We start from the raw sequence: 27,484 nt of genomic DNA, 5'->3' as shown, positions 1-27,484 counted from the left end.
GTGGCACATCTTCTCTGCACTATCAAATCTTTCTTATACTTGCTGTTCAACAAGCTATTTCCTTTTGATGAATGATCTCAAGACTGTCATGAGAAATTCCAAAATCTGCATCATTTTATCTATGAAAGGGCGAGTCTGTGGACAGCTGAATCAGGACATGTGGAAATGAACATAACATGGAGGCACAACAGTCAAGGTCGGTACATTGTACACAAAGATAATGCAGCTAAGAAGACAATCACCACCACTAATTGTGTTTAGAGTCAAAGAATGGCAATGTGACATTCAGTGATCCAAAAAATCATTAACAAGAAGCTTTTAACAGGTTCCAAGGACCCCGGCTTACTTTTTAAATAAAATATAAACAAGGGAAAATATCAAACCCATTAATCTTTCATTAAGCTCGCCGGATAAAAAAGAATCGCTTAAAGTATCATTCGCTACCATCACTGCCAGTGCAAAAGCCCCCCGCTAACATCAAAGGCTTCTCAAAGAAACAGAGCGGGAGAGAGTCAGTTAGCTGAAATTGGCTGAGAACCAGCTTCTGGTTGGGTTTTAATTTCAACTGACTCATAATGGGAGAGAAGAGGAATTGGGGGACCAGGTCTTTAATGGTTTTTGTGGCACTGAGGCCTTTTTCCTTTTCTTTTTCTTTTTTTGTGCAAACACTTGGATAAACAATACACTGCTGTTATTAAAAGAGCAACGGATTCGGGGTGGATGTTGACGAAAGTAAAGAGCTCCCCCTCATCGAGCACAAGTCTTTGTGTCACTGAAGGATCAGAGGCTTCTCGTGACCAAAGAATGGGAAGACTCCATTTGAAATCCACACACAGACACACGCTTGAGTAGCAGTAGGAGGAGCAGTTGGCATATTTGTGAGGGCTATGTAACAGCACTCTTTAGGAACTGACTGATCTTGTTTGGTGTGTTTGGGTGGGGCATCTTGAAACTATTTTAGCAGCTCTTTAATGACGGATTGGAGAATCATTTTGAAAATGAAACTGTTAACGCAACCACTGTGGCTGCAGATGTAGCTGTTTTGGTTCAATTTGGGCCAAAGTTTACCTGAGGGAAACACCGCATCCATCTTTTCCAAGGTTTCCTTTACACTCATGCGAATTAACTAAATCAGCCTTGCTGTAGCGATAATAAGTTAACGACATAAAATGGAGAAAGGAGTATTTGCAGCGCTGCCATCCTAAAGAGCTGAATAACATGAACAATATTTGTTCCTGACTTGAAAACAACCCTGTGTAGAGGTACGCCACCATCAGAATCCAGTAACATATTCATTTCTGTCTTCACAAAGCAAGTGATTGGTTTCAGAGGCCTGGTATATTACATGAGTTAGTCATGGCTCATACTGAATTAAACATGGAAAGAAGGGTTCCTTTTTATCTACAGCCAATGTGCTAAATCTGACCACTGCAACCGATACTCACCCACTTCAAATCCTCCCTTTGATAATGAAAGCGCAGGAGCTTCAAATGTTTCAGTTTGTCCTCATTTTTGAATGTTTTCCTCACAAATACCGGTTGATGTTTTCAGCTGGAAACAAAGTCAAAAGCAAAAGAAAACAAAGAAAAAAACGATTTTCCTTGAAAAGCAGCGTTGCCAAAGTTACACTTTAATTTTTTTGTTTACTGCAATGGTAGATCCAAAAATGTGCCAAGCAGGGGGACAGTTTACCGTCAAATTATCTCTGATGGGTGCAATAATAATTATGGCGGACATGAATAAGACAGGATTGTGTGATCTCCCGCAGCTCTTTAGGAGTTAGTAAGACAGTGCTCTGTTCAGCACAGACAATTCACAGACTTGTGTTGTGGTTCGTGGGACAAATCTTTGCTTGTGTGGAATTGTGATGTTTTTGGACAAGAAGAGATGAAAGCCCAAGGTCCTGTGGCTAATGAGATACCGAGGCAGTGGGAATGATGGTTTTAATTACTGCCCAGGACTGGTCCATGGGGGGTGATTGCTGAAGAGCATGCTGAGTGTCCTAGGTTGGGAGTTCAGACTGATGCCAGTCATGCTGTGCGTGGTTGCCTTTGAAGCTCACTCCCCTCTGCTTTATTCCCACATTGTGCTTATTAGATTCTTTGCTGTGGATGCTTCACTGCACCTTTGTTTAAACCAATGTTTTGGATAAAGAGAAGCATAACCACAGAGAATTTTACTTCAAACCCTCAGAAAGTTTCACTGATGCAGACAGCAACCTAATCCTCCCTGAAAATATAGTCTGCCGTGCTCCTGTTCCTCTCTAGCTGTGCATTATAGGTGCGTTTGTAAGCTACCGATGCTATGATATACCGGAGAAAAAGAATGGATCGGAAAAGGATTGCTGACTAGTGTATGTGAACTGTAATGAATGTTTAATTACGTGATTGCTTTGAGTTGATGAAAAGTTGACTGAGGACACTTCCTTTATTCCATGTGCTTACTTTTCATGAAGGAAAAGTGGGGCAGATTCCCGAGCAGGCCGTAAGCCTTCCATCTCCACGAATGCTGGCAGCAGGAAGATGTTGCTACGTGCTTGCTCTGTGTTCTCTTTCCGTCCAGCTGTGGACCAATCCTTGTTGACTTTTTAGAGATCACAGCAAGGCATCCTCACTGAAGCCGCCACCGAGGGGGTGCCGCCTCTGCAGGCCCTCTCCCTTTCCTGCCACCTTCACTCCCCTGCCTCTCCATAAAAGAAAAAAAAGAGGTGGGGCAGGCTACAGTTGAATAAACATATTCACTAGCTCAACATTTTCAAAAAGGTTATTTCCTCTATTTACCTCTTTGAAAATTGTCAAATGATTGACAATATTAGCTTTTTACCTCAAGATGATTTCATGGCAGACAAATCCATGACTAATGAATCAAATCTTGTTTCTGTCCAGACTTCCTTTGTCTGTTTACACAGTCTGCACAAGTCAAGGCCACCAGCCAGAAGTTTGTGTTAGCAGATGAGCTGCAAGCCATACATTTGCCAAGCACTATAAGAACTAAGGAGCTACGTAGGTTACATCTTTGGTGCTCAGGCTTGCAGGAAGTGTGCAAAGGAACAGAAAAAATTCCCTTAAAAAAAGGGAAAAAAAGGATTTTGTGTTTTGAATGTCACCATGATGGAAGTTGGAAGCTCAGGTAATAATTGGGTTTTACAATCTCAGCAGTTCAGACACACTTTAGTCGTTTTGTTGGTTAAAAACTGTTATGGAGGGACATTGACTATGAGTCATATTTAAATCCGTGACATCCAAAGTACCCAACAATTTCTGCTTAGACAGTATATATGTGAATAATTTCACTTAGAAACAATGATCCAAAATACTTTCTTATTTTTATATGATGGTTTTTCACTGCCTGTACATAAAGCACACATAAATCATGGCTGTGCTGATCTTAGATGCTGTAGTTGGGATACATATAGCGCTATTACACTCCTGTAATAAATGATACACATAAATGATTATGCATTGTAAGTTGTTTGCATGAAAAGATTTGAAACACACATGACTAACGTATAATTTACAGGTTTAATAGTAGTTTAGAGCACCACATTCAGAAAAATACGAATTGAAAGCAGCTATATGTCTTTACTTAGTTCTTGTTTCACAATCCATGTAACTGATGAAGACTTTGGGTGGAAAATAAAACATCTTCTAGAACCAAGGAGTCCAGTTTCTTTCTCTTCAAGCCATTTAAACTTACTTAAACTTACCATGAACTCCATGCCAGAAGAAACTAATTTTTTTCATTGGAGAAGACTTCCAACCTTTGATGCAGGACAGTGACTGGGATTGAACGTGAGTAACCTCAACAATATCAACTGTGCGCCATCACTAACCCGCCAAAAACCTTTACAAAGAACTCTAAAATTATAAAGAGACCATCGGAGGTTATTTACTTTGATTGTTTATTCTGTATAAGCTTTAAAAATGTCATGTTGCCCATGGTACGTTGTTCAAGCGATGCAATGATTTTCACGCTGATGCTGAGCAGATTTGTTTCCATGGTAGTCAAGAAAAATAATCTAATTTTCTTACTCATCATCATGACATGGTAGATTGTTATTATTCAAAAATCCCTTCTTGCTCTGAATTTGCAATCAAAGGTTCAAGCTTAATGGAGACAGAATTGTGTGAAAGAAAGCTTTGATCTTGTTTTGTTTTTAATGACTGAACCAGGAAATTAGGTTGATAATAAATACTATCAATCCATACAGAAAAACGTTGGTGAAGAGTGTGTATTTTGTGAACATGCAGCCATCTCAGTGTACAAATTGTGTTCAGCATTTCCTTTCATCAGCTTTGGAGCGTAGTATCTTGCAGAGCATGATTAGCGTAAGCGTAGAATCCACGCGGCTGGGGTTTTCAGGGGGAGCTTGGAGCTTGACGGGTATTCATCAGCGACCATGGCAGGGTGCACCTTTCACTGCCTCACACCCCTCAGCTTGCAGTCTTTTTTCCCTCGGCCTGGTTTCTTCTTTTTATTTCACTTTTACTCTTTCTTTTCAATAACCTTTGTTATTGTTTTCTATTTTAGAAATAGCATTATTTTTGGAGAAAACTTTCTTTTATGTTTGTTTTTATCTTAACTTTTACTGTACTGCACCTTCTGTGCACGTTGCTCACCATTTTGACAATGCAATATTGAATTGTATCCCTAACTGTTTACGCAACTTGAAAATTGCCTCATTGTGAATTCTTGTTTTAAAGTATTTCTTTTCTGCCTCGTTTCACTTTTCACCCAAAACTGAAGCTTGATGACATGTAAGTCCCTGCCTTTTGCTTCATCTCCCTGCAGTCGTCTTCCAGCAGGTAAACAGTGACTAAAGCAAGTCCTCCCAGACTAGTCCCTCAGGTCTGAATATGTAATCACTCTTAGATCTCAGACATGAAAGACTTGCATGCATCCTCCCAAAATGCCCTCTGAGGTGCAGAGTTGCCTTTTAAAGAGTAGAAGAATGTAGAGCAGAGAGGAAAAGTTTGGCAGAAAATAATAACTCATGATCAGGCATTTGTAAAGGAAGGAAGATGAAAAATTTGAATTTAGAATAATGATCCTAACACATTTTAGAAAGTATTAATGAAAGTGATAAGGTTGGGTTTTTTTTTAGAATATTGTCTCAGAGTCAGAATAAACTGCAATAAAACAGTTATAACTAGTAAAATTAAACCAAATCAAATTAATATTTGTAAAAAAAGGAAAATAAGGATACGACTAAAAATGTTGAGATTTAAAAACGTTATTAGTTAAATTCAGCTTTGATGGATTAACAAATGAACCAATGAATGATGTAGTAGGCCTAATACGTTTTCTTATAAATGTTTGAAACTGGATATCTTAATTTTACCCATATGATATATATTTATATATATATATTTTTTATATCCTAAATCATGAGCAACATGCTACTTTAGACTCAGCAGTAGTATGTGGTTGCATCAAAAGCTATGTGGACATGCTAGGCTTGTACATCATCATGTGTACTAACAATGTGGGGATCTGCTGCCATCTACTGGCTTTAACTGTTATTGCACGGCCATCGTTTAAAAAAAGGAAAAAGCAAATGCACACGGCAAGAAGATAATGGGATCACTGCGCATAAAAATGTAGTTCCTCATTTTTCAAGTTTCTTTTTAATGAAAAAGTGCTTTGCTACTAATTGTAATTGTTTAATATCATATTTAACATTTTTTTTAATAATTATATATAATCTAAACTGAAGAAAATGTCGCAAGATCAGCAAAATGTGTTGGCGTATTAATATTGTCAGTGAAAAGGTCTATAACTGACCTGACTGCAATTAGTCCTCTCATCCAGACGCAGGTGGCCTGAAGTCACTTTGTTCCTGCTCCAGTTTCTCAGAGGTGAGTCACTTGAAAATAAATTATAATAAAATGTCTCAGAACTCATGTTTACCCGAACGTAACATGTTTTGAACAGATGTATTTCGTATATTTAGATTTAACCGACGTATATATATCAATTAACTGTCCAATTAGGGCTTTGGAACAACTTTTAAAAAAGTTCGCAATCAAACGGGAAATATTTAACTAAGGTTGGTGGAAAAATGTGGTTTTAATATTGTAAGTTTCTTTTAAATTGCGTAGCCGGGCTGACGCGCGGCGGTGCACTAGCAAGAGTCTGCTCGACCACGTGGTGCGGCCCGCGGAGTTTCCACCTCTGGCAGTAAAGGGTACTTTATTGTAATTGGTCCACGTTTTTGTTTTTATAGTTGAGTAGTTATAAAGATAATCATTTTTGCTGTTCCTTTTCAACAGTAGTAAATCTCAAGCTACAAAGATGACTGGTCGTGCCCGAGCAAGGTCAAGGGGGAGAGCACGTGGCCAGGAGACGGCCGCGCCTGGAGTGGTGAGGACGGTCACTTATTTATGTAATATTTGTGAACGTTATAGTTGGACTTTTCGGAGATGCCCGTTCGTTTTTGGCGATGCAAGAGCTTCTATAAACAGGCTGCTGTCATTTTAGTAGTCCGTCTTACTTGCAGTCCCTCAAACGACCACCAGGGACCAGAGGTGGGTAGAGAAGCCAAAAATTGTACTCAAGTAAAAGTACTGTTACTTCAGAATAATGACTCAAGTAGAAGTAAAAAGTAGTCATCCAAATAATTACTTGAGTAAAAGTAAAGTACTTGGTGAAAAAACTACTCAAGTACTGAGTAACTGTTGAGTAACGTCTGATTTTATTTTTTTAACACAACCATTCAAAGAGACAAAAGTACAAAATAATCATCTTCAGGCAAATTCAATCAATAAAATAATAAAATTAGTTAAAATTAATAAAAAATTGCTTAAATTAAAATAATAAAGTAAATTCAAGTACTTTAATGAATAATAAAATAAAATAATAACAGAATAAAAAAAATGTAAGCACAAGTAGCACAAAATTTCAAGCCTTTGTACTTTTCTTTTTTAACCAGGCTCCGCAGGCAGAACTAGAACAGGCCCATGAACTCATATAAAGTGTGTGTGTTTGCGTTTGTGTGACAAAATATGCAAAAACAAACATTTTTCCCAAAGAATCACTCAGTGATGTCATGAGATTGACGCGTACGCGGAGGGGATAAAAGAAAAGTAACAAGCTCAACGTAGCCTAATGTAGCGGAGTAAGAGTAACAGTTTCTTCTTCACAAATCTACTCAAGTAAAAGTAAAAAGTATAGTGATTCAAAACTACTAAAAGTACATTTCCCAAAACTTACTCAAGTAAATGTAACGGAGTAAATGTAACTCGTTACTACCCACCTCTGCCAGGGACTGGTTCCACCAGCGAAACTCCATAAATAGCTGGGAGGGAATATGTCAAAAATCATAAAGATTGTGCACTTGGTGACAAGTTTTTGATATTTGGCATGGTGTTAGTTATGGACATAAGATTTTCAAAAACCACCGCAAACAAATCTGGACGGCCCCCTAGTGGCCGGTTTGCAGAAAATTCAAAATGGCTCCCGCCGAAAGGACCAAAGGTCATATCTCAGCTTCTCTTAGGCTGCGTCCGAAATTGCATACTTCGCCCCTAATGAGTATGCAAGATTTTTTAGTGCGTCCAAAACATTAGAACGTACTCAATAGTATGAACTATCCATACTCATTCCGGAGAAATTTATTAGTGTGGATTGATGGACACTAGCTAAGCAGAAACTTCCCACAATGCAATGCAGCGGTGTTTGGTTGCTAAGTGATACGTATATGTTATAAGCATAATAATATTATTATTATATAATGTCGTCTTGTTTCTGCCAGGATAAACGGGAAAGAGCGGAGCGGTGAGCTGCTGCTGTGACACGTCACTTCCTCCCAACAGCAGGAAGTGACGTGTGCGCTCTTAATAGTACGTCCGAATTAATGCACACTACTGATATTTATTCAAAAGTGTGCCGAATTTAAGTATACTTTTTAGTATATACTGTTTAGTATGGCCTTTCGGATGCACCATTAGTCCTAGATTGTTGTATATTGTCACTTTCTCTACTTTTTTGGTGCTAGGAATTGAATTCTGAGATAAATTTCCTATTTCAAGGTCATGTTGGAAGGTAAAATTTAATTTTCAAGGTCATATTTTGCCCAAAAAACTCTTAAGTCACATAGAAAGATTATAGAGGGCTCTAAACTCCTATTTTCACCCCCAAGGAATGTCATTTTCTGTTTATTGGACAGGTCACTATCACTGTAGTGTCAATCTCATTGGGTGAGAACAGTGGCCTTCATTCAGGCATAAGATGAACAGAACCTCAGAACTAAGTGAAAGAATAGGATTTTATTAAAATTACACAAAAAACATCAGCTGCGCATATTTAAACTTACCCAACACCGACAATGCCTGCTGCTATCGCCTCGCTTATTGATTCATTTTGAATTTCCTGCAAACCGGCCACTAGGGGGCCGTCCCAATTTGTTTGCGGTGGTTTTTGAAAACCTTATGTCCATAACTAACACCATGCCAAATATCAAAAACTTGTCACCAAGTGAACGATTTTCATGAATTCCCAGCTAAAACTTGTACCTGTGAAACTAAACGGGCTCAAATGAAGGTGACTTCTACTTGATGATGACCTCATTTGATGGAATGGAAAACGCCTAAAACATGTGGGCAGGACTGGTAAACACCCCTGTTACCAGGAGCCAAAGTAATGAGAGTAGGAACGGCTTCCAACTACGTTCCAGTAAAACTCACTTGGACAAAGCTCAGATCCAGTCAAAGAAGAGCAGCTTGTTATATAAAAGCAACTAGCAATAGTCAACAAGGACACGCAGCTGCTACCATTATGCCATTTTAAACCGCAAATTCCTAACAGCATTTTTTTCTTATGTCTTTTTCTAATGTCTATTGATTTACACATTCAGTCACATTAGATAAAACTCTAAATAGCAGCAGAGAAATGAGTTTGTCTCATCCAGTAATTTAAACAGCTGCAGTAAAAAAATAATAGTATAGTATAGAATTGGCCATTCTTCATTATGAATAAGAACAGTGTTTGGGTCTCTTGTTTATGGAAACTTATGTTTCCATAAACACAAAAACAATAAAACCTTTTAAACCCCCCTCACAGAAGCAGGTCCACCCTGGTTCTGGGTGCAGTCAGGGGTTCTCCCAGTGTTGGGTGGGGTTTCTCCGGTTTCCTCCCACATCCCAAAACACCAACTATTTAGGTTAATTGGAAAATCTAAATTCACTCCAGTAAGTTATAAACGAATCAGAATTACCAATTAATATTTACTTGTTTAAACACTTAAAAAAAAAAAAAACAAAGACCAACAAACAAAATAAAAACCTTCTAAACCCCCCTGTTACGGCCTCATAAAAGTAAAGAAATTATGCTCAATGAGACCACAACATATTAAGGACACCACACAAAGATTTCAAGGGTTGAAATCAAAGTTTGATGGTTTTTAAATTGCTGGGGAGGGAAAGGAGGGAGGAAAAAGCTTAACCCAAAAGTAATGAACCAAAAGAAGATGGAGATCCCGGCCAAAAAGTGTGATGTGTGATTTGTTTCTTATCCTTTATCTTATATCATTTTTATCCTGTAGTTTTTAATTTTTTTGCTCTGTGTTTTATCTTTGTGCCTATGAAGCGTCTTTGAAATTTTTTAAAAGCGCTATACAAATAAAATGTATTATTAATGAGGTTTACATCTGGGGAGTTTGGAGGATGAGTGAACACGTCCTAATCTTTCAGTTCAAATATATATTTTTTGTAGGATCCACTGATGTCCCTTGTGTCATAAAATTAATCTACTTCCACTCTTTAAATGAAAAAAAAAAAAAACCTGCACCATTGTGTATAGACAAAACTGAATTTAGAAGCATAACATGTAACAACCTGTATTCAAACAAATTCTCCTTTTGTTTTTACAGCTATAAAATTTGATTGCATTTTTTATATATATATATATATATATATATATATATATATACATTTTTTATTAGTGATGCCTTATATTTCAAGTTTAAGCCAAAACTGATAACCAACATTTGACTGCATCTGCCTTGGTAAAACCAGTAAGTTTGTAATTAATGCAGTCTTCCTATAATCTTCAGTTTTTACATTTAGAAAATTAGGAAAACTATAAGATGCAGTGATAACAAACTAATATTTTAGTAGCTCTGGACAAAAAGACTGGTCGGACTCGTAATGGTACTGTACAAGGGGCTGACCTTGTTACTGTTGGTGATATATAGGAGATGCAAATTTTATTTAAGCAGGCTACTGTAATCGTAAAATTATGAAAGGTCCGTATAGTCATACACTTTTTATGCCCTCACATTCTATTTTATTGAAGGTTGGATGGAAGATGCCTGCAATAAAAAAGCTACACTTTAACCATGACTAAAATGGATATGTTTTGTGTACATTTTAAATGTAGTGTTGAAAGGACGGGATAAGCTCATCAATTGTCTTTGCCATAGTTAAACTGTTGGATATTTTGCCCTTTGCAGAGCCAAGCTAGCGAGTTGGAACCACCAGCTCCTCCTCCTGCAGAAGGGGAGCTGGTTGGTAGAGGCAGACAGAAAGGAGCTCCAGGACCCTATACTGGTAAAGGTATGTTGCAAAAATAAAATGGTACACATAAAGCTCACCCTCTTTCAGTTAAGTTTATTTTGGATAAAAACAACTTCAGCTACAGTTTTATGATCCACAAATGGTTTTCAGGCATCTGATGATAAAATGTATCTGTCAAAAAATGAGAACCTGTAACACATTTCTTTGAAATGTGTTACAGGTTTGTCCCAGTGGACCTTTTCTGTATTTTATTTTTTCTTTCTCATGTGTTCCTACTATTTATGTAATCTCAGTTAATTGTTTTAAATTTCAGTTCTAACCATCTAAGTGGTTTTTTTTTTGTTTTACCAGCTGTTTTACAGATTTCGGCTGGATTTCAGCATGTGAAACTGGGAGAAAGAGGTGGACATCATCGGGATATTCATGATGCAGGAATTAATACCAGACAGGGGATGGAGCATGTGAAAGACTCGAAGTCTGGTCTGTTATTTCTAAATTAACAATCGTGTCAAACTATAGTTAATGCATATTTATTATTCAGGAGGATTATTGATCAACTTTAAATTTGCATTGGCATTCTTTTTTTTCTTTTCTTCAGGAACATCTGGTTCGGTCATTAAGTTGAAGGCAAACTACTTCCGCATCATTTCACACCCTCAGTGGATTCTGTATCAGTATCATGTGGACTTCAACCCACCAATGGAATCGCGACGCCTGAAGAGTGCCCTCCTCTTCCAGCATTCTGAGATACTGGGCCCAGCACGGAGCTTTGATGGGGCCATGCTTTTTCTGCCTCTCAGATTACACCAGAAGGTATGGGCATATATATATATATGTGTGTGTGTGTGTGTGTGTGTGTGTGTGCACACACATGCAAAACCCTATGTGTTTGCGTGTGTGTATATTGTGATTTATTGCCATGGGCACATTGCAGCAGTTCTGACTGGGTTAGAAATATTTGATGCAACTGTTAAAGCAAAGTTGGATTGGATGGATATTAAGATATATTTGGACAGTTAGTTGCAAAGCAGTTGTGATGGGTCTATATATGAGCCTGAGTAAATGATTCAAGTTTTCATGTTTTGTTTTGCTCAGTCTTTTCTTTTTTGTAAAAAAAAGAAAATAAAAATGCCTGTTTCTCCCTTCGTAATGAGATGTCCAACTTTCTGTTTAGGAGACTGTGCTTCACAGTGAAACCAGAAATGGTGAGAAAGTTAAGATAACTGTTGTCCTGACAAATGAGCTTCCACCTTCATCACCAGTGTGCATTCAGTTTTACAACATAATATTCAAAAAGTAAGTTTCCCATCTTTCAGCAGATTTTCTTAAATGATTAGCAGTTCACGACAATGGCTTAATGAGGCACTCAGTTGGTTAAGTTGATGTAATATTTTCCTATAATTGATTTGTTGGTCCTTTTAAACTCTCCACTGTATTTTCATTGACGACTTCCTACAGTTTCATTCATGTTTTATTTTAACAGAGTCCTGAAAATGCTCAACATGCAGCAGATTGGACGCAATTTCTACAACCCTGATGATCCACTCAACGTTCCACAGCACAAGTATACGAGCCAACCGTTTTAGCCTGTAGGGTGTCCAGCTGTCTTCAGGCCACCCTGTTTTTTTTTTTGTTTTGTTTTTTTTTTTATATAGTGAGCCTCAATTTTGAATAGAAGTTCCAAAAATACTTTTAAATGTTATTACAGCTGCATGATCTGATATATAGGCAACTTGAAAATGGCATCCCCAACTCCAACCATGTAAATCCCTGATATAAGCTTTTTTTCGTTATGTATATATTTTTGAGAGGAACTTGTGGGTAATAAGGAGAGTCTTTTGTTCTTTATTTTAGACTAACCATCTGGCCCGGCTTTTCCACCACCATCTTGCATTATGAGTCATCCATCATGATGTGCACTGACGTGAGCCACAAGGTGCTGCGCAATGAGACAGTGCTTGACTATATGTACAACCTGAGGGAGCGGCATGGAAGTCAAAGATTCCCTGAGTATTGTACCAAGGACCTTGTCGGGCTCATCGTACTCACAAAGTAAGATAACCAAGATATGTGTATTTTAGCATAACTTTTGTCTTTGAGGCCATGGTAGGAAGTCATTTCATTATCCAATCAGATACATCAGTTCAAAGTAAGATCTTGGAAACTAAAGTTTTTCTGGTTATTAGCCAGATGGAGAAGTAGCAGCACTAGTTTTAGGATGGATAGTTATTTTAACCTTGACCATCACAGCAGCAAAACTGCAACAAGCATAGTAAAGATGCTGCAATTTCCAACTAATGTTGCTAAAAATAACAAGCAACCATATTAAGCTTTTTGGGATCATAACGTGGAGAAGCATGCACTTTTCAAGTCAAAAGAAATTAAGATATACTGCAGGAGGCAAATTTGATGTTTTAAATGAAATCCTGTAAAAAGAGGGAGCGATCTAGAGCAATGATGGATAAAACTGTAGAATTCATTATCTTAGAGGACCAGCCCCTGTTTATTGGAAATGTTGGATTTCAAAGCTTAATGGAACTTTTGGAGCTGAGGTATAGTTTTCCCAGGTCTCACAAACAATGTGATAGAGCCCTGAACGGGACTGTTTTCTTCATCCGGCTCCCGCTGCATTTCTGACCATTACTGCCCGCAACGTGTGTTACACTCCCCCAGTGTTTATATCCACTCCCACCAGCAAAACTCAGAATTCACACACATTCACAATAGAGAATCATTGATTTTGTGTCATCTCCCATCCCGCAAGAGAAATATCAGGACAAATTATCTGATTTAATGTTAATATAATTGTGGGCTTGATGGATAATTGGCAGTTCATAGGCCACCTGACGGAAAGTGAGATGCAAATCCATCATTGTCATCATCGCACAAGCTATTTCACCTTTTGCGCATGCATCAATTATGTGATTTGAGGTTATAGCAATGGGAGTAGGCTGTGAGTGGCTCAAATAACACTAATAAATAAAGTTAACAAAGGAAACTAATGTAACAAATGAATCACTTGGCCATTACATTGCTGTGGAGGGAGAGAATGTTGCTGACAGACTGCGTTCCCAATCCCGTGCGTCTCTTCCAAGATGCGCCACAGACACTAAACCAAGTTTCTCCATCTGATTTGCTTTGTCTTTGTTTTGTGACCTTGTTTGAGCTTCTTTTCCACGTCATTGATTTCCATTTTGTCCCCAAACTACACCCCCAGCATGCCAGCTTAAATAAATTGAAGCAGTCAGCTTTACAATGGAAATTTGGACGTAGGGTAGATTCAAATGTTCAAAAATTCTATTTATTTAACATATTTATGGGTGCACTAAAGTTTTGTGCTTTGATTTTTTTATTTTTTAAAGATATATTCTTTATTTAATGCAAATTTTTTAAGAATTGTTTAATTTGTGTATTTAAAGAGATGAATAAGATAATGCTGGCATTAGGTTTGTTCTGTGTGTTGGTCAATACTCAGATACTGATATTGAATACTCGTGCAATATTGGTGTTGGAAAGAAAAGAATTGTCACTGAATATCTTTGTTGGAAATCTTACTTGAATTAACTCAACTCCTGCCTTCTGTCAATCTTATTTTCAGGTACAACAACAAAACGTACCGGATTGATGATATTCAATGGGATCACACTCCCAGCAATACATTCAAGAAGGGAGACAAGGACACTACCTTCAGGGACTACTACAAGAATGTAAATGTCATACAATCAAAACAATTATTAGAAAACCAATGGAATACAAACCTCACATTGACAGTATTTGCTTAATCTATGTGTAAGCTTAATTGATGATAGAATTTTAATTGCACACCAAATTACTGCAGGACTACCATTATTGATTAATGTCCTGAAATGCCTGAGGTGACGCAAATACAAGAATGCAGTGATTCCAATTGGGATTGCGCATAATATAATGCATGGAACATTTCAGTATTTAACAGTAAAATGGTCTCACTCATGAATCTGTTCCTTCACATGGTCTGTTTAAAGCAATATGGCTTGGACATCAAAGATGGGAGCCAGGCGCTGCTGGTGAGCAATGTGAAGAGGAAGGGTTCCACTCTAGGCCCAGCCATGCTCATCCCAGAGTTGTGCTACTTCACAGGTTCAGCTTTTTTCTCTATTGTTTTTAACTTGTCAGTATTTGAAATGCTACCTGTAACATTTTGATATTATAGTACTCCATAGTTTTTTGTTTTTTTTTGTTGACACTATTGAGCATTTTTGGACTGTTGATTTATCACAGATGGTAAACATTTAGTGGAAATGTGGCTCTTGTTTTCCAGGCTTGACAGACAAGATGCGATCTGACATGGTTCTGATGAGGGACTTGAGTACTCACACCAGACTAAATCCAGAGCACAGGGAGAAACGTCTCAGCAGCTTTGTCACTAAAATAGAGCAGTGAGTGAGCGTTTATTTCTGGTATAGTTGGTTGAGCATGTTTTGTTTGCCCAAGCTTCATCAGGCAATTGCATTAACTGAGATTTGATAGCACTGGACAGAAAATCTCACTTTGTTCCTGTTGGCTGTATGCCAACAGTGGAGAAGTACATGTCAAAAATTAAACCTTTTAATACTTAAACATTCAACTCATTTTTACATATGTCATTTTCATCCTGTTTATCATTATTTTCAGTTACTCAGAAGTTATGGCAATTTTTCCTTTAAGGAGTCTGAGTTAAGCAGTCATAACCTTTTTCAAAGTGCGAGTTTAGGTCAAAATACCACAGACACAGTACAATACACCAAAACATGTTTTCGCATCTGCTATAGCAAAATGTTAAGTTGGGTTGACTAAGACATTTGATGCCATTCCCACATTTTCCATGGGTTGTTCCTCCGTTTGAAATTTGTGTTGAAAATGTTATGCCACCCATTTCTGAAATCTTGTGAACTTGTGTGGTCTTTAGTGTCAAAGTACAGTCCCAGCCACTTTGGCAGGGTTTGTTACGTCTCAGTTTCTGATTTGGTTGTAATTTCAAACATTGAAATAAAGTACAGAAAGTATTTTATAAATTTTTTTGTAATATGCCACCTTTTTTAAATTCTGAAAACTACTTAACAGGAATCCACAGGCACGGGGCGAGTTGGATAAGTGGGGTCTCAAGTTTGAAAACCATCTTCTAAGTCTGGATGGCAGACTCCTCACAGGAGAGAGAATTGTCCTAGGAGGACGGGCGGTATAATACACTTTTGGTTACATAATTACTGTTTTAAATGTTTATCTTAGTCTAAGTATGGATCATAATTTGTCTCCTAGGTTGACTACAACCCTGCAACAGCCGATTGGTCCAGGGAGATGCGCGGGATACCTGTGGTGAATTGTCCTGCACTCAAAAACTGGCTGATGTTCTACACCCGCCGTAACACCAAGGAATCGCAGTCCCTCCTGGAAACCCTTGGCAAAGTCGCAGGCCCCTTTAATATTCGGCTCCAGAGAGGTGTCATGTGAGTTTCAATATGTAAAAGTTATTTTTTTATAAAATAAAAAATTGTAGGGCTGCAGCTATGGAATATTTTGGTTATCAATTATTGTATTGAATATTCCATCAATTATTCGGGTAATTGGATAAAACTTTAGCTTGATTAAAGCCCAATTATAAATATACACTAGAACATAAGACGCATCACGTAATAAAAACAATGTTTCCTGTTATAAGAAAAATTTACATATTATGCAAACTAGTAAACTATTTTAAATTTACCAATAAAAATAAATTGACTTCAAACCTAACATCCCCCTGAGACATGGAATTAAATAAAAATTCATAAAATTGTATCGACACCTACTGTCTCTTCCTGTTATTTACTTTTATTATTTTCGGTCTCGCCGCCTGTACAGCTTAACTGTATATATCAGGGGTGTGCCAAAAAATCGATTGACATAAAAATCGCAGTTCTCATTTAATACAATTCAGAATCAGTGTTGTGCATGAACGCGTTCATTGAACACGTTAATTTCTGTGAGAACGTTGAACTGAACGCAACATATTTACACAAAGAACTGGAACGTGAACTTGTTCATTCTGCAGATCATGAACTGGAATTGGATCTGTTCAGATTATGTGAGCTTCACTGTTTAGGTCCAATTATTACGGAATAATCCTTATTTCACCAGCGGGCGACGCGCACATTTAAAATGCTCGACGAGCCCGGTGCAGTCTTTACAAATGTAGGATGATTTATGGTTCCGCGTTACACCTACGTACGCGGCGTGCGGACCGTATGGTTCGCGTCGCTGCGTGCCTTACGCCGTAGTCTTCGCCGTCGATTTAACGCTGAACCATAAATCAGCCTTGACTGGTGAAGAGAGACGTTGCAGACGCAGCGTCAGTGAGCCGTCAGATGATGATCCGCTTATCATTATCTGCGGGAATTTTACACATCGTCTCCCAAAGAGTCTGACGGTAGGAAACTAACCTTTCTGTGCAAATTATGTCCACCTGCGCTGAGAAAACAAGTCTGAGCGTCTGCCTCGTCAACTTCAAATTTGAAACGTCATGTGGAGTTAAAGCATCCGTCCAATGGGAGGAAATATCTGCAAGTCCTTAACAATCAAAAAAGTTCCCAGAAAGACCAAGAGGTCAGGTAGACAAATTGATAATGCACTACAATGTTGGAGATTTACAGCCTCTGAATAAAGTTGAAACGCCACTAGGACAATACATGATTGTAAACAGCAGGGTCTCCAACCCTTTCCTGCATGTTTTCTTGCATCATCACACCTGATTCTAATTAATGGCCGTCATCAGCTTGTCATCCAGGTCTGCACAAGTCTGTTAATGACAGTCATTTTTATCAGGGTTCTGAGGGGAAATATCTAGAACATGCAGGACAGGGGGTCCTGAGGACCAGGGCTGAAGACCACTGGTATACGGTGGGGGGCTTTTCATTCGTACTTCTCACCTAAAAATATTGAAATGAACTGAATTTGAACTAGTTCAAAATGAAAATAGTGAACTATGAACGTGAACTGTTCATTTTTAAACTATGTGAACTGAACTTTGAACTAGTTCATCAGAAGTATGAACTTGCACAACACTGCCTATCGGCCTCCATTTTGTAACTTCATCGGACTTCCGGACGTCACCATGCAGTCGGTTCCGGAACATACCCATGTGCGGGAACATACCCATGTGCGGAAAGCAGCTAAACAAAGAAGACGATGCATAAATCTGCCAATTTTTCATAAAGAAGCATTTTTGTCGATGTTACCTAAGCAACGGTAGCAACAATTCTATCTTAACATGGATAAATGTTTAAAATGTAATAAATGTGAAATAGACACTTTAAATGTCTCCATTTATCATTCTTACTTGCAAAGCAGATGGCTAGATCATGAAGATCCTTTGCTTTACCTATAGATCAAAGCAGAAGTCACGAATCGAACTGTTTTTGAATAGAAAATAATATTGAATTGTGAAATGGTAAGATTCCCACCACTAATATCCAGTGTTTCCCCTACCATTATATAGGCCTGGCGGGGCCGCCAGGCCAACGAGACCCCCCGCCAGGCCTAAAAAAAAAAAAAATCAATGATCATTTACGTTTAGGAGCCTCTGCAGCTGTTCTGCAACGGGAATCAACCTGCTTCGTTGCCTAGTAACGCTGCTGAGAGCGCGGGCATTTTATTATACATTATGGGATGTATAGAGTTTGTAGCTAGCCAACTATGGCGCCGGACAAAAAAAGAAAAAATATGGCGGGCGACAGACAACATGATATAAAGAAATGTTTCTGCAGGTCCGTGTGTTTTGTGTTTGCATGAGACGCTGCAGGAAGCATGAAGGAAAACACAGCCCGACGACACCAGGCGTCCGCGGGGTCCTAGCGCCAGCCATGTATGAGCGTCAAGGCTGATTTATGGTCTGCGTTACACCAACGGCGTAGGGTACGCGGAGACATGCACCGTACGTGCGCGTCGCCGTGTACCCTACGCCGTAGGCTCTGCGTTGGTGTACCGCGGAACCATAAATCAGCCTTTACCGTCGCTGACACCGGTCCAACTGGTGACCCAGTAAAAAAACGCATTTAAACACAGAACATCTGGCTGGGATCCCTAATGGCTTAATAACCATAAATACAGCCCTTGGTTGTACCACAGTCCCCATGGTACATTTCCAATTTGCTGTTTAGCTTACATTTTTGTTCTGATTGAGCTTCTTTTTTTGGTAAGCAATAATGATGAAAATAACACAGACAATAGATTGTCTTTCCACTAGAACCACTAAAGGTTCATTTTTCCCCCAGTCAAAGGCATGTAACTCTGTTATAACAAAACGGGTAAAACAAATCTATAATGTTTAAATTATTTATAACTGATATATTCTCAATTGTGAATAGGGATGTTTTGTCACATATGCCGTCAGCACAAGCAGCCGTTAAAAGAGGACCATCCCAGAGGGTTTTCATAGAGATCTCTCTGAAATATATAGAAAAGATGTGCTCAATGCTCATATGGGGTCAGACCTTTCAGGCCCATGACACTTTGGTTAAAGGTTAGATTAAATCTAATGATTTCATTGAATTGATATCATTCAGCAATATAGGCCTACAATGATTTTTAATGTAAAACTTTGTTATATTGCTACATGTCCAATATGCCGTCCCACGCGCCTCGTCTGTTTAGGATTTTTTCGGTGGGTACCACCGGGCCTGAAAAAAATTCTTTTTTTTTTTTTTTTTTCTAGTGTAAGCTTGTCACACAAAAGAATCCATGCGAAACATGAGCTTTAAATTCATTTTTTAATTAAACGAGGATTCAAGGCAGGGGGCATTCCTCGATTTTTTTTTTTTTTTTTTTTTTTTGGTACACAAGGAATCATTGTAGCCCTAAAAATTTGTCCTTGCGAGCTCAAGGAGCCATTACATTTTATTAAACTTGGAAGAGTGAGAGCTTGGCTAAAGGCCATTCAATGGGTATAGACGATGCACTCCGTCATGTTAATTCATGATTGATTTAAAATCTGCATTTTCCTACTATGCAGGATCGAGTACGAAGATCATCAAGAAGCTCTTCTCGAGGCCCTGAAGTACAACATTGGACCAGAAACACAAATGGTCTGTACCAGCTATTCTTGAATTTTTCAATGAAGTGACCTTGGGTGTAGAAAGGCACCAATTAATAAAATGTATGATTTTATTTGAGAAAGAACAGAGGGTCCCACTCAATGTTTTTTGCCATGGCTCCTTCAGTAACCTCTTTGAAGTTCATATTGAACCATAGATGGACATTTCATTTCTCCTCTTTATTGAGCACTTAAAACTTACAGTACTGTGAATATTTAATGGGTGTGATCAGTAGAGACGCAACACATGTCCTCCTTTTCTCTCTGGTTTTTCATGTGATTATTAGTTACTTCATTTGTCTGTTTTCCACTGCATGTGAGTCACTTCAATAGAGATGCCTGTTCACAACAAAGTCTGATATAAGATGAATTTAAAATACTGTGAACAACCACAAAAAAAATTGGATCTTGGCAAAAAATCCAAATTGAGCGCCTTGCAGCGTGGACATATAACTAAAGACAATTGATCGACCTTGTAGACCAATTTGGTAAAATGAATAAGATGATGCTGAAGCTCCAGGGAGATCTAACAATGGTCCATTCAGAGTCCGCTATGCAGTTTCTCTCACTTAACTGGTGCTGGTTCAGCTTCAGTGGTTGGGCCAGCCAGCAGCATGCCTGGGTTTGAGTCCAGATATCTGTTTTGATTGATCTTTTTGTTTGCCATTTTAAAGTGTGAGATCAGTTACAATGATAGACAGGAACAGGGGATTACTTGACACTGGTGCCTTTCTTTTTATATTTTAGGTGGTGGTTGTCTTGCCCACGAACAGGAAGGACAAGTATGACACTATGAAGAAGTTCCTTTGCGTGGATTGTCCCACGCCGAGCCAGTGCGTGGTGGCCCGTACCATCTCCCGTCCTCAGGGGCTCATGACTGTGGCAACCAAGATTTTACTGCAAATAGCTTGCAAAATAGGAGGGGAGCTCTGGTCCGTGGAAATCCCTGTAAGTTATTTACACTTGACACCTGACTCATACTTGTTTGTAGACACTGTCTCAAAACCATGAACATCTCTGCTTTCATCTTGCTTGTTGGCATCTTCAATATAAAATGCTTAGTCTGATCAAACATTTCAACCTGCTGAGGTTTATGCATGTCTTTCTGATTCAGTTATATGTATCGTATATTTTATCCTTACCTTGGATAACGGTACATATTTTTGGACACTTTACCTGTCTCTTGGGGCCAAAAGAAGAGAGCTGGGTGAGGTACTGGTTTCCTGAAACAATTTTGCCCCATTACCACTGACCGGTGCAGTACAATTTGGAAGGGTTAGATTAGTCCGTCCAATTCAGGTGAGGATTCCCACTGCAAGTCGAACCGCCACTTGGCATGGGGGTTTAGACCAAATGCCTAGCATGGTGTCAGACTAGTGGGACGATAACAAACGTGGCGATCCAAACAACAATGGAGATCCTCCAGCAGGTTTTTGTTCTGCATGGTTCTTGGTTTGTTGTATGTACAATACATGCCACATTGTATGAGTAAATTGCAGCCAGCGAAGAGAGGATAACTTTTTGTCATGGACAGTGACATTTTCAGTCCACCAATCAACACAGTGTCGTGTGATGCCTTTAGCTCCACTCTAACTGTGCCGTACCATTTTCTTATGGACCTCAAACCGAAGGGGGCCCAGAAATGGTTCGGTTTGGTTGTATGGGACCCTTTAAATATGGAAACGCACAAAATACCGTACAGCTCAGTGGAAAACGGGCTTTTGAGTTTCCTCAGTAAATAAGGTTAGGGCCGAACATTGCAGTTTAAAACTGAGAGCACAATACCATATTCTAAAATGTCATTCTGGTCTGTGCAGCTTAAAATGCTGATGATTGTGGGCATTGACTGCTACCATGACACCGCTGGAGGAAAAAGGTCCATTGGCGCCCTAGTGGCCAGCCTCAACAACTCAATGACCAGGTTGGTTTCTAACGGAGACATGCTGCTGAATGTCTTAAATGTCAGTCAACTTTATTTATATAACACATAAAAAGGCCTATGGCCAGCCAAAATGTGTTACAATAAAAGTGTTCATCTATAAAAAAACATTTTAAAATAAGATGGATAAAATCCAGTTGGGGTGGCTACTCAGCCAAACGCCAAGGTGAACAAAAGAGTTTAAAGATGCATTTTAATAAAATGCAGAGGCTATTGGCAGACCGCACGGGGGAGGGGGGGGGGCAGGCAATGTGTTGAGTGTGGGAGCCACAACTGCAAAAAATTGGTCTTTATGAGGGATCAAGGAATGTCCAGGCTCATCTGGTCAGCTGACCTATGGGCTCTGGAGGGTTGGTGCACTTTAAAGTTATTCTATGCAACTTCCTAGAGCTAGCAAGATTTGAAAGTGGCGCTTCCTCTAAGCCCCGCCCCCACCCACGAGCGCTCCGTCCAAAGCCTCGCCCCCACAAACACAAACGCGCATACGATTATTAAACATTTTGGACAGCACATTTACAGCAAAACTACCCCATGTCTCATTCACCTGTAAGCAAGGCCGGTTTTAGGGGGGGCAGGGGGGGGCTGTGCCCACCCAAACGTGCATCCTGCCCACCGGCGTCTCCATCCCGGAGAGCGCCGGTGCACGGCAGCGCTGCGGTGCGCTGTAGAGCCACGGCTACGCCGTAGGCTACGGCGTAGCTGTGGCTGCGTGTGTGTGTGTGTGTGTGTGTGGGGGCTGGTGCAGTGCTCCGCCTGCCGTGCACCGGTGCTCTCCGCTCTCGCCGTGATGGAGACGCCTACATCCCCACGGACCCCATACAGCTTCCGAGCCGGAGCTGCGGCGGCTCTTCGTGTCCCGGACCGACGCTCTGCTCCCCGCTCTCACACAGCGGGACCGAGCCGCTCTGGAAATAACTACTGGGCTCCGTGGCCCCTCCGAGGGAGGGGGGTTACACTGGGACACTGAGCCCAGGAGGACCGGTGGAAAGTGGACACGGGGGGGGCTGGAAGCGAGTGCGCGCATGGGACAGGGCGGGGGGGCGTGGTTTAAAATGAAGGCATCTGATTGGTTCTTCCCCTACCTGGACCAATCCGTATCATTCGGACCGAATGGGCGGGGCTTAGAGGTGCCTCTTTCAAAATTCTTGCTAGCTCTAGCAAGTTGCATAGAATAACTTTAACAAGGTCAGATAAATAATCTGGGGCCAGTCCATTCAAAGACTTTACAAATTAAAGGATCTTGAAATCAAACCTGTCTCTAACCGGAAGCCAGTGAAATGAGGAAAGCGCCAGCGCTTTTTTGCGTTTCTTTGTCCAAGTTAGGAGACGAGCTGCTGCATTCTGAACAAGCTGCAGATGGTTGAGTTCAGACTGGCCAATGCCGACGTAGAGGAAGTTGCAGTAATCCAAGCACGATGATAAAGCCTGACCTTGACTAGAAGCCGTAGCTGGAAAAAGCTAGCCTTGACTGAGCTGATCTGTTTGTCCAGTTTAAAAGCCTCATCGATATTGACACCAAGATTCCTTGCTTGTGATTGAATATATGGTGCTAGTGGGCCAAGGGAGCTGGTAAGAACCTGGACCATGTCAGGGCCACCAAACAGGACAATCTTTGTTATGCTTTCATTTAACTTAAGTCCATCCATGTAAAGTTGCTCTCATCAATGAAAATTATGACTAAATATCGTCAACGAACCTTATCACCTGAGGGAGACGAGACGCAACTAAAATGCAGGTCATGTGACGATAACGATAATTAAATATATAATGCAATATCGTAGACAAAAGAACGAGACTAAAATGTACATTACGAAATAAAAACTGCTAAAATGTGTCTTCATTTTCATTGACCATAACGAGACGAAATGTTCTAACAAAGATCCTTAATATCCATTTTTAAGTAGTTTCCTCTGGTTTAGTTCTGCTGCTGGGTGACGTCACGTCCTCAATCCCAGTCGCTGCAGCGGGGAATCAGATCCAGAAGATGCAGCTGAGTTAGAGGCTGATGCCGTTAACGCAGAGCTCTACCTGTAGGTTCACGTCAATTAAAAACTAAGTTACATAGAGAGATGGCCAGCCACGCGGGGATCTTCTCTGGGGCTGGGAGAAGAGACCATCTTTGGATACACTTTCCTACATAGACGTGGAAAAGAAAAACAAATGTGTCGTCAAAGAAAAAGATGGGGAGAAATGCAGCCAAAAAACACAGGAAAAAATAAATGTTAACACAAATTAGAGCGTCTTATGTATCTGGAATTAATGTATTCTTGAGTCTATAAGGTAACAATAATATAACCTCGTTTGAATTGTAAAATGGCTTTGGCTTGATAGAGGGAATGCGCATGACGTCACAGATGCGACTTCACAACGGGTTACGCCCACTGAGTGGCAGCGTAGACTTTCAGTTTGAGCACACTTGAAAACATCTAAAATGGGAAAGAGCTGTTGTGCGATCGACTGTACTCATAGATTTAGCAAGAAATCGGAGTTATAGTTTTACAGACTGCCGATAAATAAGCTTAAGAGAGACAAATGGATTGCTGCAATTTGCAGAAACTACTGGTTTCCAGGCACGAAACGTGGATTTTGCTGTTCCCATTTTGTATCAGGTAATGTTGGCTTGTTTTTTTTGGGTAGTTAACGTTAAACGGTCATCATAAAGTTCGGTGTCATCACTTTAATTTCTCCAACAAATCCTGCCTTGAAGTAGGACCAAGCGTCAAGACTTTTGTATGCCTTCAAGCTTTGCTTCGTGTATTTCCCCGGCGTAGAAATTAAGTACATATAAATATCAGGAAACTCGATTCCTGGCCAAATATTAATGTCCATGGACCACTGGTTCTTCGGGTAACTGTACGGGTCACTGTCAAGTCCAACTGACTTTATTTTAAGCTGATAATCGGCTGTTATCCCATCTTCTCCAGTTTCCCCGACTAGTTGCAGACATTTTTGCCACTCAGTGCAAGTAAGGGGGCGTGGTCCCGTGGGGAAGTGACGTCAATGCATATCCTCTATCAGGGTTAGGCAACCCTGGTCCTCGAGTGCCACTGTCCTGCATGTCTTAGATGCTACCCTGCTTTAACACACCTGATTCTAATTAATCATCGTCATCAGCTTGTTATCCAGGGCTGCACAATTCTGTTGACACAGGTACTTTTATCACGGTGTGCTGAAACAGGGTAGCATCTAAGACAGGCAGGACAGTGGCACTCGAGGACTAGGGTTGCCTACCCCTGCTCTATACAATCTTTAACTAAAACTAGACTAAAATGTCATTTTTTTTTTTTTCTTTTAATACTAAAAAAAACTAAAATGTTATCAGTTTTCATCGACTAAAACTAGACACGACTAAGAGTATGAACGTGACTAAAAGTAATACAAACTAAAATTATAGCTTGACCAAAAGACTAGACTAAAACTAAAATTGAAACACGCTGCCAAAAACACTACATCCATGTCTTAATATCCCTCGGGTAATTAAACATAGCATGAGGATTAATTAGAAGGAAACTGGTTCTGTTTTAGCACTAACTCTTAATGGTTTTCTAGTCTTGGTTTAGCACTATTGACATTTTCAATCTCTGGTTTAGATGGTACTCGAAGTGTGTCCTGCAGCACAAAGGTCAAGAAATCATGGATGGACTGAAGATGGCCTTAAGTGGTTTGTCTCCTCAGCTACTCATCTTTTATTATAGTGGTATACACACTGGCAGAGTCCAAAACTGACAGCAATTTGATTACCAGGAGCACTGAAAGACTACCTGAAGTTCAACGAACACTTGCCTTCACGCATCATTGTGTTCCGCGACGGCGTTGGAGACGGCCAGCTGCACAGTGTGGTCAACTATGAGGTCGCACAAATCCTCTCAACAATCAAATCCATGGGACCAGACTACAAGTGAGTCTAAAGCATTTCTAGAGAAAAATGTAGCTTCATTTAGATGCTGGCATCATTAATTAGTAAGTAGAACTGCAAGACATGCATGGAAAATCTGTCCACATGCAATGTCGAAATCCAACTTGGACAACGAAAACAAATATACAAGTTGCTGTTGTGCTTCTAAATGCCATACATTCAGTCTGATTGATATATATCAGGCTTTATACGAATTGTGAATTTATTAAAGTGTGTGTGTGTGTGTGTGTGTGTGTGTGTAGGACTGTCTCAGAAAATTTGAATATTGTGATTTTCTGTAATGCAATTACAAAAACAAAAGTCATACATTCTGGATTTATTACAAATCAACTAAAATATTGCAAGCCTTTTATTTTAATATTGCTGATCATGGCTTACAGCTTAAGAAAACTCAAATATCCTATCTCAAAAAATTAGAATATTCTGGGAATCTTAATCTTAAACTGTAAACCATAATCAGCAATATTAAAATAATAAAAGGCTTGCAATATTTCAGTTGATTTGTAATGAATCCAGAATGTATGACATTTTTGTTTTTTTAATTGCATTACAGAAAATAAAGAACTTTATCACAATATTCTAATTTTCTGAGACAGTCCTGCATATGCATATGCATGCCATAACATTTATTTGTAAATGTTCCTCCCTTTTGGTCTTTCTTTACTCTTCTCCCATTACGGCAGAAAATATTTTAAAGATATCAACAGACTATCTCCAAGCAACTAAGTCAGTTTATAGTAAATATAGCGGTTATATTTTTATTTAAAAAAAAACTGGTGCTGTAGTATAAATGCGTTATATCAGGTGCTCAGACATCTAAACATAAGAGCTTATAAGCTATAACTGGATTAAATACAGGCCTTGCTTTCCTCATGCTTGACCCAGATCACATGAACATAAATAAAATACTTGTCTTCGTCAGTTACAGTTTTTCTTTTGTTTTTCTTGGTGTTGTAGCCCCAAGTTGAGTGTGGTTGTGGTGACGAAGCGCATCAGTGCCCGGTTTTTCACTCAGATTGGTGGAAAAATAACCAACCCTCCTCCAGGCACTGTCATTGACACAGAGGTCACGCGTCCAGAGTGGTATGTTGTGGTGTTGTTTTTTTTACTTGTCTCTACACCATTTCAACGTGTGCTGTATTTGAAAGAAATTGTGCCAACATTGTTTTTTTGTTGTAGGTATGATTTCTACATTGTGAGCCAGGCTGTCAGGTTTGGAAGTGTCGCACCAACCCACTACAATGTGGTGTACGATACCAGTGGACTGAAGCCCGACCACATGCAGCGGCTCACCTACAAGATGTGCCACATGTACTACAACTGGCAGGTGGGGCATTTTTTCTTCCCCGTAACAATTTTGTTCTCTAATTTTTGTTTTTAACCTGTTGCACACATGTAATTTCCTTTAATTTATCCTTTAGGGGATTATCAGAGTGCCTGCTCCCTGTCAGTACGCCCACAAGCTGGCTTTCCTTGTCGGGCAGAACCTTCACAAGGTGCCCCATGTCCAACTGGACAACTTCCTCTTCTACCTTTGAGGGATAAAAGGTTCAGATTTGTGATGTTTGTACTTTGGTGGTGTGTGTCCCCATCCCATATTTGACTGCACGATTGTTTTAATAGCAGCATTTTGTTTTTCTATAGAAGTTAAGGGATGTAAGAGAAAACGTGCATAAAAAGACGCAATGAAAAATGAATGCAAGAAAATACCAGAGCTTGGTTTGAAGTTAATGCCTTTTGAAATGTCAGATGAAGCTTTATTGGTGAGTTGCCATTGTTTTCCACCTAAGTTGCTGGGGGTTGACAATATTTAGGAAAAATATTAAATTTTCTTTGTTTTTCTCCCATATGGGACTCTTAAATTGTTGTTAACGTGAGCCTCTTTGATTTGTTTTGAGTACCTGCTGTCCAACAGTAAAAACCCTGTCAAAATTTTGGTTTTGTATTTCAGAAGTACAAACAGTTGTTATTGGTGAGTTAATAATAAACCTTCCTTTATATGGCCTGGTGTATGTCATGTTTAGCACTTT

General features: G+C 39.5%; 1 protein-coding gene across 5 annotated transcripts; it reads left to right on the top strand.

Moving 5' to 3' along the window:
- The first annotated feature begins 6,294 nt into the window (after window positions 1-6,294).
- piwil1 (piwi-like RNA-mediated gene silencing 1) lies at window positions 6,295-27,378 on the top strand. Of its 5 annotated transcripts, XM_061729902.1 has the most exons (21): window positions 6,295-6,363; window positions 6,538-6,549; window positions 10,451-10,553; window positions 10,866-10,994; window positions 11,113-11,327; window positions 11,689-11,810; window positions 11,998-12,078; window positions 12,369-12,566; window positions 14,113-14,221; window positions 14,519-14,633; window positions 14,815-14,932; window positions 15,597-15,711; window positions 15,792-15,979; window positions 19,519-19,591; window positions 20,347-20,547; window positions 21,417-21,520; window positions 25,129-25,199; window positions 25,283-25,436; window positions 26,412-26,537; window positions 26,634-26,781; window positions 26,876-27,378. In XM_061729902.1, exons 1-21 carry the CDS (start codon window positions 6,295-6,297, stop codon window positions 26,990-26,992), a joined length of 2,568 nt encoding a protein of 855 aa, XP_061585886.1. In that variant the 3' UTR covers window positions 26,993-27,378. The 5 variants fall into 5 exon arrangements, with proteins under 5 accessions (XP_061585886.1, XP_061585888.1, XP_061585885.1 ...); XM_061729904.1 differs by lacking the exon at window positions 6,538-6,549 and having other exon boundaries at window positions 10,466-10,553; XM_061729901.1 differs by lacking the exon at window positions 6,538-6,549.
- Window positions 27,379-27,484: the final 106 nt, after the last annotated feature.

The sequence above is a fragment of the Cololabis saira genome, chromosome 9 (assembly GCF_033807715.1).
Source record: "Cololabis saira isolate AMF1-May2022 chromosome 9, fColSai1.1, whole genome shotgun sequence".
Taxonomy (NCBI): domain Eukaryota; kingdom Metazoa; phylum Chordata; class Actinopteri; order Beloniformes; family Belonidae; genus Cololabis; species Cololabis saira.
The sequence above is the reverse complement of the archived record's forward strand: the minus strand, read 5'-3'. Positions and strand labels throughout refer to the sequence as shown.

What these genes read in the sequence shown, in the direction of transcription:
- piwil1 (XM_061729902.1), top strand. Translation starts at nt 6,295, where the DNA reads ATGACTGGTCGTGCCCGAGCAAGGTCAAGGGGGAGAGCACGTGGCCAG. An exon ending in GGGCTCATCGTACTCACAAA is followed by an intron (nt 12,567 to 14,112) that starts GTAAGATAACCA and finishes TCTTATTTTCAG; the next exon opens with GTACAACAACAAAACGTACC. An exon ending in AGAGTTGTGCTACTTCACAG is followed by an intron (nt 14,634 to 14,814) that starts GTTCAGCTTTTT and finishes CTTGTTTTCCAG; the next exon opens with GCTTGACAGACAAGATGCGA.